The sequence below is a fragment of the Taudactylus pleione genome, unplaced genomic scaffold (genome assembly GCF_031769625.1).
Source record: "Taudactylus pleione unplaced genomic scaffold, aTauple2 ptg000711l, whole genome shotgun sequence".
NCBI lineage: Eukaryota > Metazoa > Chordata > Amphibia > Anura > Myobatrachidae > Taudactylus > Taudactylus pleione.
Genome location: NW_028285113.1, coordinates 12,052,255 through 12,064,731, shown reverse-complemented (window position 1 = coordinate 12,064,731; position 12,477 = coordinate 12,052,255). Strand labels below are relative to the sequence as shown.

The window sequence follows — 12,477 nt, the reverse complement described above, 5'->3', positions numbered from 1 at the left end:
ATTTCAGATAAGTGACTTAGAGACTTGGGGATGCGGTATCAGAAAGCAGGTGCACAAATGGACATTAATTGACACCACCAGACCCGGTAATAGGGTCCTGGGCTCCAGTGTGTGATAATATTCTAATGACCATAATAGTAGTAACTACGGTACAATACAAACGGCATTCCAGTTACTGCTGTATAATACAGAGAGCATTTCAGTGACAATCATACACTACAGTATAGAGAGCATCCAAGTAACCACCACACAATACAGAGAGCTTACTAGTGACAAACATACAATAGAGAGTATACTATTGTCCGCCATACAATATAGAGAGCATCCTATTGTCTGCCTTATAATACAAAGAGCAAATTATTTACCTCCAGCATCCCAACAGTAAATATTGGGTTTAGGGGGAGGGTTAGGTTAAGGCATTAGAGGGAGGGTTAGGGTTAGGCACTAGAGAGGCAGGGTTCGGTTTAGGCTGCAGGGGAAGGAGGTTAGGTTTAGGCACTAGGGGGGAGGGTTAGGTTAAATTAACCTCACAGAGAATAGAGACCAACCTGAATGTAATAATTTTGAAAAACTATTTATAAGTGTATACCATATCATAGCCCTTTGAACAGAAATAAAGTACACAGACAATTTTATAAATTCACAATTTTCCTGCTTTTCGCTAAACTCTGTTTTAATTTACTGTTTTTAAATTATACTTCTATTCAATATGTACTGTTTTAATTTTTAATGTACACCAAACAAACTTGTATTTTGGTTCCAGGTGCATTTCAAATTAAGGACCTCATTCAGACCAGCTCGCTAGATGTGTTCTGTCGCACGATGCTTATGCAAATTTGGAAGGCAGGCGATCGCATGGCAAGGCATTAGCACGCCCACTATGTCTTGGCATGCGATCGCATAGAACTGAGGGCTCGATTCAGACCCACTTGCTAGATCCGTTCGCACGCAGCAAAAGTATACAAATCCGTGATTGCACGGCAAGACAATAACATGCCCACTATGTGTTAGCGTGCAATTGCTCTGTGTATGCAGACGCCCACCAGCCTGTCTTAAGATGCCCACTTGCGCACATCATCTCCAGGAAGAGTATGCAACCATCAGTACATCGAGTAACTTCGGATGCGACCGCAGCGCTTGTGGTTGACATACCCTGCCGCAATCTCTGCGAGCTCTTCAGTGTAAAATCCAGCAAGGTGATGTGTACTATGACGCTGTCTGTTAATTATGCACACCTCTGAAACGGCGTTGAGATGCTCAGGCATGCCTGCGTTTGCACCTCCACTCACCTGTTTTTATTGGCCAGCCCTTGTCAAAAAATGACAATGACTATCCATAGAGTTTATCCATAGAGTTTCAGCTTCAGTAGAAACCAGACGATGGTAGTTTTTTGCAAATAGTTAAATAAGTAAAAAATTATGGCAACCCCCCCTTAAACAGAAATATAGGCCCTCATTCAGAGCCGTTCGCTATTTGCGTTCGTTCGTTCAAAAACAAGGGGTGGCTATGCAAATGATCCGTTCGCACATTGCAGTCTGTTCACACCTCTAAGTCTGAACGAGCGAGCAAAACATATGCTCGTTTATTTGATAAAAACGCCCCCTGGCCGCTCGCACCATACGTCATGTCCGCTATTTATTAAATTAATCGAGTACATCGAACAGGATAAGAACTGCTCGCTATTCTTGTGGTTGGTTTTTTCAACCGCTATTTTGCGAGCAGTTCTGAGTTAAAAAAAAACAAGTGACGTGGTCATTGACGCTGCGGTATTAATTATGCACACCCATAAAACGCCCGTTTTGACCATTAAGCACGCCTGCGAACGGATCTCCACTCCCCGTTTTCAAGCACCTTCCCCTGTTACCACCCACATACGCCTCATTCTGTCACTCAAAATAGCAGACACTCGCTATATTGCGTACAAATGATTTTCGGCCGCACTGACCGGTTCGCGCATGCGTACTAAAAACCGTACGCATGCGCAGATGTGCGAACATCGCTCGGAACGAGCGTACTGCCGCTAGCGAGTGGCTCTGAATGAGGGCCATAATCTGTTCAGGCTTCTTAGGTGTAAGTGAAGGGATACCCCCAAATCCATAACCAGCCCGAACCTCTAAGTCTAGCCTAGTACAGGAAAAAAATGGCGAGGGGTTCCCCTTATTTTTCTATAACCAACATCGGGCTGAACAAGCTGGGGGGGATAATGCCATAGCAAGCGGATACAAAGTGTGAGTTCCCCCCTCTGCCATCTCATTAACCAACCTCAAACTGGTCAGCCCAGGGTTGAAATTCATTGGAAAGTGGGGACTCCAAAAATAAAATGGGGTCCCTCCTGAAGAAGAGCTACCAACCCTGAAGGACCCACACACTGTGGCAGCGGTATACGTTCGGGAAACAGGCGGACGCAATGCCGGCCGCCGGCTTCCCAAATGCTTAATCCCGGCAAGGGTTAAATGACAGGTCTCTAAATCTAGACGCCTGTCATTCTACTGACGCGGGGAGACCAGTGCCCGGCATCCCAATCAAAGGGATGCCGGGCGCCGACAGCCGCAGGGGGGTGGGTGGGAGGGTATTTATAGGTCTCCCATGGGGAGGACTTAGGGTTAGGCATCCCCCCTTCCCCCGGGAGGTTAGGGTCAGGCTAGGGGGTTAGGTTTAGGCACCCCCGAGGTTAGGTTTAGGTGGCGGGGAAGGGGGGGGTTAGGTTTAGGCACTTAGAGGGGATATTAGGGTTAGGCACTGGGGGGAGGATAGGGTCAGGCACCCTAAAGGAGGGTTAGGGGGTAGAATTAGGTTAGTTTATACTTACCTTTAGGACGATCAGGATTTCCTCCTCAGTCGGGCTGCCGCTGCCGGGATTTGAAAGCTTGGAGATAGATAAAGTACCAGCCAATCAGCTCCTAACTATCATTTTTCAAAGTGAGATAAAGTGAGAAAAGTACATACCAATTGTTGTTATTTTTCAAATACTGCCTGTAAACTGATAGTTAGGAGCTGATTGGTTTGTAACTTATCTCTCTACACTTTATCTCTCCAAGCAGGGGCCTATCTATAATGAACGCACACCCTGCACCCATTTATTAAATACTTACTGCTCCGGAGTCCTGCGTCGGTGGTACCATCCCTCTACAAATCGCCTGGAAAATGGCCGTCGCGGTAATTTCCCCGGAATTTTGCGCAGACGTAGAGAGGTGATCACCGGGAAGGTGACCTGCGTAGTAGACTCTGGCATAGCACTAGAGTTTACTCTAGTGCCCAAAGTCTGCTGCACTCAGTGCGCTGCCGGCAGCCGGGCGGAACAGAGACTGCACACGGGCCCCCTCCTCTCTTAATACAAGCCTGTATCCAAGACCTAGTACATTTCCTTCTAACTGCGTTCCCAGCAATGCACTGCACTCATGCACTCAGTGTGCCACTATGCACTGACTGGCAAGGTGGCGGGTGGGAGCGAGCCGCCCTCTTGCTCCCCCCGTGAAGTAAGGTATCTTGGTCTTGGTGAAGTGAAGCCAGGGACTCTGCGCCATGTTTGATTTTAACACCTTAATAGTGTTGGATGAGGCACACTCCTGCACTGCCTCCACTTACACTGCCTCCAGGTAACTGAGCTGCCAGTCTCTAGAACCTTCCAGAGCTCAGCGGGAGGCATGCCCTCTGATGTGCGCTTCTGCCCTCCCTGTTGGCACATCTATTCTCCCCAGCCTTCCATGTTAATGGACATGCCCTCCGAGACCCCCGTTACTACAGATCCCTCAGAGTGCCACAAGTACACTATATCACTGCGGTTACCATAGACGGGCATAGTACCACTAACCACCAGTGTATTTGTCATCATACCACTCGGCGCACTACAACAACCTGCAATACCCTATCGCTCTAGACTGCTCTATACAGTTACTATACCTGTACATCTCTGTGTCTCTATGTTACATGTTGTTTCTACTTAATTAAATAAATGTAAGATCTGGTTAAGCTGTACGAAATGTGTGCTTTATTGTAAGGTAGCTGAAAGTTCTCAGCCCAAGTTATACTTGATGGATCATTTACCCCATTATAAGGTTTTCATTTTGGATGTATTTGGACCCCAGTACAATACCATAGACCTAACAAGAGTGGTTCTATGTAGAGATGTGCGGTTCGGTTTTTCTAAAAAAAAACAAAAAACGAACACACCGGAACTTTAAGTTAAATCAAGTCCTGGCTCGGATCACTTTTGGGGTTGCGCATAGAACTGAGGGCTCGATTCAGACCCACTCGCTAGATCCGTTCGCACGCAGCGAAAGTATACAAATTTGCGATCGCAGGGCAAGACAATAACACGCCCACTATATCTTAGCGTGCGATTGCTCTGTGTATGCAGATGCCCACTAGCCTGTCTTAAGACGCCCACTTTCCCACGACATGTCCAGGAAGTGTATGCAACCATCGGTAACATCGAGTAGCATCGGAAGCGATCGCAGCACTTGTGGCTGGCTGACCATACCCTACTGCAAGCACTGCGAGTGATTCAGTGTGATTTTCAACCATGTGATGTATACTATGACACTGTAAGTTCAGAAAGCAGATGTGAAAACCGAATCTTGGGTTTTGGATTGCGTAATTACATGAACCTCCCTCCATGGTGTCACATAGTTCAACTCTCTGCAAATTTAGGGGTCAATTCAGACCCGGACGCTAAGCTGCGCTCTCTCGCTGCCAAAAGGGGCCGGGTATGCAAATTCTGCGATCGCACTGTCTGGTGTAAGGATGCCCTCTATGTATTAGAGAGCGACGGCAGAGTGAGCGCGCGCGGGTATAAAGATGCCCACTTTTCTCTCACTTTTCTGCCCAAGTCATCTCCAGGAAGTGTATGATTAATCAGAACCATCGCGAGCCATCAGAACGCTTGAGGTAGACCCTACCCCACCGGAAGCACTGCGATCACTGCAGGCTGAAATACAACCAAGTGACATGTACAATTACACATCCATGCTAATTATGCACACCCATAAAACCCCTTTTTCTGTCACTCAAAGTTGCGCTCAGTCTTTGTGCTACGAGCGCACGATTCCCGATCGCAATGACTGGCGTGCGCAGGTGGGCGACAATCGACCATATCGTGCGTCCGCGGCTTAGCGTCCGGCTCTGAATCGACCCCTTAACCCCTAATGATTAGGTGAATTACAATATAATAATTGAGGTGTACAGTTGGGACCTGTTGTCTATTTGAGGCATCATACTATCTGGGAATCCACGTCCTCTTCTCCAGCCACAGTGGATGATGGGACTGGAGGAGAGAGAACCCTAGAAGTGACTGGTCAATATACAGTAGATGTATTATACGACGGCTGTCATAACTCCTTAGGTAAATATCCCTGTGTGCAGGGGGAGAGGAGATTCGCTTCAAACTGGAACTGTTTAACGCTCATATATTTGAGGGTGTTGATAGAATCTGGTTCGCAAAGTAAGTTGCCCTGGCTCTTATTATCTGATTGGATTGTCATTTATCTAGCGCCATTTAGCAAATTAAACAAATACCTGATTGACAGCTGTAAGCAACAAAAACTTTTTATCTCAAGCACCTTTTTTCATAAATGGTCCTACATGTGGTAGTTTGGTAACTGTTTTGCTATTTGCTCAAAACAAATTCCCCCTAAGGGATGCGATCAATTGACTGACGGTCAGGGTGCCGACTGCTGAAATTCCGGAGTCTGGAATCCAGATCAGCGTGGGAAGACCAGCAACGGAATCCCGACATGACTGGAGATACCGATGCCAGAATCTTGACAGCTGACATCCCGATCGTAAGTACAATGGATTCAGGTAGCTGTTAGGCTGGAGGTGTACTGGGGCAAATGTAAAAAAATTATACATTCCCAGGTATTCCCTAATATCAATTTGCATTCAGGGAAGGATAATTTGAATTTATGGGTGAGGGGGTTTTAGATGTATTTCTGGTATTTATCAATACATCTGATGTTGTTTTTTGACACTTTTATCCTATCCGCTTTCACAGACAACTTGAAACGAATGGATTCACAACCTCTAAGAATATGTTAAAATTGGACCTATCCCTGAGCTGGGCAGAGAACTTGGATATATCCAACCTTTCCTATTGTACATGACCTATTCTATTCAACTTGTGGTAACAACCTGCACATACCATGCAAAATCAGCTTCTGTCTGTTTCTCTCTATTGTCACAACCGGCATCCATTTCTATAATATAAGCACTACTTTCACCTACAAACTACTGTGCTGCAATGACTAAGAAAAGAGTAAACATTTTGCCAACATTACATGTTAGACAGCTGAGTTTGCGCTGGTAATCCCACACTATTGGGACATGGAATAACCGACGTGTGCATGAAGGTTTGTCAGCTTACTCTTGACTCATGATTAAGTCTCTAATTTTGTGGAATGACTTGTATTGTACAGTAAACATCCCGGTTGTCCCTCCACTTGGACTGAATGATTGTATGAAATGTTCATGTCTGTTATCCCCAGATGTGGTGGCTGAGATATGGAAGGAGGATGACTTCTTTGGTAGCCAATATCTGAATGGAGTTAACCCTACATTAATCAGGAAATGCACAAAAATTTCTGAGAACTTCCCAGTTAGTGACACCATGGTGGCCGCATCTCTGGGGACCTCCACCAGTCTTCAGAAAGAAGTAGAGGTATGGACTTTGTCTACAGAATATCTGGAAACTAGTGACCTGGGCCAAATGCAATAGCCTCCAATTTTCCAGAAGTGATGATCTTTCAGCAACTTTGCTGCAGGGTTTTAAAGGCAAAACTCAGGGCCGGTGCTACCATTAGGCAACCTTAGGCAGCCGCCTAAGGGCGCCAGCCATTGGAGGGCGCCACTGAGTCCACAAAAAAAAATTAATGGCATAATTCATGGCTGAGTGACATATTATGAATTGGCGGCAGTGTTATGAGGTACATTATGATTTTGGCACTCTGCTGTGTGCAATATTCTATATAGTATATAATTAATTTGGGACACTGCTGTGTGTCATGTTATTTAACTGGGGAGATTGATGCAAGGCATATTATGAATTGTAGGAAGCAGGAGAGGTTGGTGAAATGTTGCCTAGGGTGCCTGGAAACCTTGCACCGGCCCTGACAAAACCAACTTTGTTTTACCTTTAAAATGATTGCCGCTTTAAAAATATGGGAAGACTCGCAGGAGTTCCGCAGCGGCTGCAGCTCGTGACCTATTGTTAAAGCCCCAAAACCTTTAAAAAAAATTGGTGCTTTAAATCCAGCAGGAAAATTGCTGAAAAATCAAAAACTTTTGGCCATGACCCAAATACCTTACAATAAACTGGTGCTTGTGTCTTGCAGGACGGCAACATCTTCCTGGCAGATTACAAGATTCTGCAAGGGGTCCCTGCAAATAATTCGGTAAATGGAAAGCAACAATACATTGCTGCCCCTATGTGTCTACTGTGGAAAAATCCTCAAGATCAACTTGTCCCAATAGCCATCCAGGCAAGTCTTCATTTTCTAATGTCTAAAATGGAAAAACTATTTACATCCCATACTGTACTTCATCTTTTTCAAGAATTTCTTCTACTTGTAAGAAAACAATTTTAATCTGGATCGCAGAGACTATTCTTAGATAATATACAGTATGTCACAAATAGATACTGTAATTCATATTCATGGCACCAGACTTTTTTATGCTGTTCTATTTGTTTTGGAGGGAATGAGGCAAAGCCTCCTGGATTAGGCCATTTCCCCCAGTACTTGGGCCCCATTGATTTCTCAGCGGCCCTGGCATGGATACTAGTGGGGCTACAAACTTCAGAGCACTATTTAAATAGAACCATATGATATCACCATACATAGGGCTCTATTTACTACAATCCGCATATTGAATGCGGATTGTAGTGTGATATTACCGAGTGAATTCGCATTGCGAATTCAGGCAATATCACAGGGATTTACTATAAATCCCTTGCAGGGACAGAGCTTGCGATAAAGCTTTGTCCCTGCGGATCCCATCCGCACTCTAGTCGCGGTATTTTCGGAAAAAATACTGTGACTAAGAGCCCGCGCATGCGCCGACCCACCGTCGCTGCTACCCCCCACCGATGCTAAGCCCCGACCCCCGCGACCCCCCCCTCCCTTCATTACACTTACCTGCATCCTCCTGGCCTCCGGTGATCTTCTCCGGGCTTCCCGATCAGGTGATCTCCCATACTGCACTGGGGCCCGATCACCTGATGACCGGGCAGCAGTGCACTGTGGGAGACCAGCTGACCGGAGAGGAGCCATCACCGGAGGCCCGATCACCGGTCCCTGGAGTCAGGTAAGTAAAAAAAAAATGTTTCATTTTTTTTTTCTTTTTTTTACAGCAATCAGCTTGCGGTCTGTTTAGACCACATAGCTGATTACTGGTACCGGCTCCCGCCTCTGCTCTCCCCGTTAGAGCAGAGTGGGAGCCCGGTAACCGGGGGAGACCCTGGATATTATCACAGGGCTTCCCCCGGTATTTTTTTACAATTTATTTTTAGTAACTCTGGCCAGATCACATTTCCCATTACAATTATGGGAAATGCGATCTTCTTTACTAAAAATAAGTGATACTAGGGGTTGGAGTAGAATTTTACTAATTCTACTCCAATTGCCCTGTAATAACTACAGGTGAAACTAAAATAATGTGAAAAGGGTGTGAAAACACCCTTTTTCACTTTATTTTAGTAAAAATAATGTTAATAAATAGAGCCCAAATTCTTATAATAAAGTACATAACGTTAAAACGTTTTAGGCCCTGTATCAGTCTAGGCAACTGCAGGCCTAATTATTGCATGCTCTAGACATGAGCTTATTGTAAGGCTTGAAAAAGGTAACAAGGAACAAGAGAAGTATTGAAATGTGTTTTGGTTTGAGTATAGTATATTAAAATCATCAATCTTTATTAATAATTTTTTTTTAAATGAAAGGAAAAAAAGAAGGCAAGATATTAAATTTATATACAGTATATTATTAAATTTGCCACCAGATGTCACTCAATACACAATTCCTAATTTTAATTCAATTCCAGGGATATATTTCCTCTTTATTCAGTGCAAGTTGCCAAATTGAAAGTCTCCTTTGGGTTTTATTGTTCTTTATTGAATTATTTGTTCACAATTCTTATACCTCAAATGAATGCAGCCTACAGATACAATTCAAAACAAGCGATCAAGAAAAAAGTATTGTCCTGCTATTGTCTTTATTTTACTAGTGCCATTCTCATACGAATTATCATTTTTTTAATGTTATTATAAAGGTAATCTTAGTGACTGGTTATTCTTTCCCACTTTTATGGCATTTCGCAAAGTATTTATCTACATTTGTATTCAATCTGCTTGAAAATAGTAACTATAACAAACTGCACTTCAAGTAGCTATAGTAACTTTGTCTCATTAATGTTGTATACTGTTACACTGACCTTCATAGCTACTATACTGGCGGGTGAAGACTTGGCCAAGCCACTGACATTAGCAATCGGAGGCAAGCTCCGAAAAGCTTGTTAAATTTCAACATATTGTTGAATGGATGTAGTTATGATCCCGGAGGTTGGGATGCTTGCACTCAGAATACCGGCAACAGATTCCCAACAGCAGTCGTAATCCCAGGGCAAGATTCCCAACCGCCGGCATCTCTGTCAGTATTCTGACCACTGGCTTCCCGACCACCAAGATCCCATACCCAACCCGTCATCTCTATAGAGAACTATGGGGATTGCTACAGTGTTCTAATTTAGGGGTACATTTATCAATGAGTTTTGTCATATGCAACAAGTTTTAAAGCTCATTACACATGATAAATGATTCTCAAGCCAATCAGCTCCCAACTGTCATTATTCAAACAGATGATAGTTGGGAGCTGATTGGCTGGAGCACCATTGTCATACACAACGAGTTTTAAAACTTGTGTATGATATGATAAATCTCCTTGATAAATGGGCCCCTAAGGCAGAACACCAGAGATATCTCTGATATCTCCTGGGTTAAAAGGTTGATGAAAGCCTCTATCAGTGGCGTAACTATGGCAGGGTGAGTGGGGCACATGCCCTGGGCTCCGTAGGACAGGCGGCGCTGAGGGGCGCCGCCGGCCACGGTCCGGCCCATCCTAGTTAGGCAGTGTAGCGCCGACCGCAGTGTGTGCAGTCAGTGCTACACATTTACACAGGACCGGCGCTAGGCTTCCCTGCGCCCAGCACTGGTCCTGTGCTGCACAGCCAAGTCCCTTCCCTCCCCCTGAGCGCTTACCCAATTGTGCCAAGAGGAGGGTGGGAGGCAGGCTAAAACTGTGCAGTTCTATGTGTTAACCAGCAGCCAATGCTGTGTGTTAACCAGCAGCCAATGAGAGTCAGACAGACTCTCATTAACTGCTGTAGCGCCCACTGCAAGAGCCGGGCTGGAACTCACTCATGAGCTCCGCCTTCCGGCTCTTGCAGTGGGTAATGCAGAGCGCGCCAACCCGGGAGGACTGACGTGCGGCGGTGTGAACAGTGGCCGGAGCGTGGATTCAGGTAAGTGTATTTTCTTTTAACTTGTGTGTCTGCACTACCGGGGGGGGCACCATTACTGGGGGGACCTCTACTGGGGGTGGGGCACTACTGGGGACTAAAACTGGGGGGCTACTGCTGGGTACACTGCATTGGGAGGGAGAACCTCTACTGGGGACTACTACTGGGGGGGGGGAACTACTACTGGGTGCACTATATAAGGGGCTTACTACTAGGGGCACAAGGGAAACTACTACTGGTGACACTATATGCGGGGCTTACTACTAGGGGGCCACTACTGGGGGCACTAAATAGGGAGGACCACTACAGGGGGCACTGTATAAGGGCACTGGATAGGGGGGATCACTACTGGGGGAACTGCACGGGGGGACTACTACTGGGGGCACTCTATAAGGGGCTTACTACTAGGAGCACAAGGGGCACTCACTGCACTGGGGGGACAACTATTGGGGCACTAAATAGGGAGGACTACTACAGGGGGCACTGGATAGGGGGGATCATTGCTCGGAGCCTGCATAAGGGGGACCACTACTGGGGGCACTGCATGGGGGCACTACTGGGGACTACTGCTAGGGGCACTATATAAAGGGCACTGCATAGGGGCTACCACTACTGGGGGCACTCCATAGGGAGGACTACTACTGGGGGCACTATATAAAGGGAACTACATAAGGGGGTACCCCTACTGGGGGCACCGCATTGGGGGAACTGCTACTGGGGGCACTATATAAGGGGCACTGCATAAGGGGGACCACTTGGGGGGCACTTCATAGGGGGGACCACTACATGGGGCACTGCATAAGGGGGACCACTACGGGGGCACTTAATAAGCGGAACTAATGAGGTGCTGCATAAGGGGGACCACTACTGGGGGCATTGCATACTGGTGGTACTGTATAAGGGGGACTAATGGGGGCTGCATATGGGGGACCACTACTGGGGGTACTGTATAAGGGGCACTACTATGGGCCTGCATAAGAGAGACCACAACTGGGGACATTGCATACTGGGGGTACTATATAAGGGGCACTACTGGAAAGGTGTATATGGAAAAGAATGTTCAGAGTAACTATAAAGGGGTGTGTGTTATGTTGACATGCGCCATTTTTAAGTGACCACGCCCATTTTTCGGTGCGCGCACATAGAGGGGGCGGGAGGCTCTAGTTTTGAATTCGCCATGGGCTCCAAATACCCTAGTTACGCCACTGGCCTCTATGCTAAAAATTCCTAAAATCAGCAGTTTCTGCATGGTTGTCAGAATAATATAGCTTCATAAATAGGCCTCTCAGCCCCACTGATATTAATCGTAATCCTGGATATCCTTTTGTCCTCACTGATATTGTAGCTTTATATGGGGGAAAAAACATCAATGTTTTGCTGTTCTCTCTCTATAGGAAAAGTTACATTTTTATACAGATACAAGACTTAAATTATCTATGTAGGGGGTGCGGCTGCTATGGGGCCTGGATTGACCCATGGCCCGGCCCTCCCCCTGCATCTATGGTGCCAGGCCTCGGACCGTGGACTACCTCACACACTCACCCCCGCACCCTCCTCACTCCCCTCTCCTCGACTTACCTGCTGGCTGCTCCGCCACCCCCCCCACTCCGTGGTCGCGTCCTGCCTGTCGGCTCCTCATCTCCTCATTAACTGATACTGGGAGGAGGCCTTTTATGTGTCAACCTTTTATGCGTCAACCTATGGTCCCTGTTGACCTGTTGACTGTCGACCATCTGGTGTCGACCTATTGCTTGTCAACTTTTTATTGTCGAACTTTCATCCCGAACCCGAATTAATACTCATATAAACGCCAATGGATTCATTTCAAAATGTGACCATGCAACCTCAGTGACCCAGATAAATCATTGCTCAGTCACTACTACACCACTCCCCTAACAAAGATCTATAAACCTTTCTATACTATACGGCTCAACATCGTGTTAACTACTTCCCTAGGTCACAAGTGATTAA

At 46.1% G+C, this 12,477-nt stretch overlaps 1 protein-coding gene across 1 annotated transcript in view; it reads left to right on the top strand.

Annotated features, from left to right (window-relative positions):
- Positions 1-12,477, top strand: part of LOC148477493 (hydroperoxide isomerase ALOXE3-like) — a 75,433-nt gene that overhangs the window by 57,119 nt on the left and 5,837 nt on the right. Inside the window, exons 10-11 of the mRNA XM_088456720.1 lie at positions 6,483-6,655; positions 7,329-7,475. Of these exons, the coding sequence (XP_088312846.1) occupies positions 6,483-6,655; positions 7,329-7,475 (320 nt within the window). The remainder of the gene's footprint in view (positions 1-6,482; positions 6,656-7,328; positions 7,476-12,477) is intronic.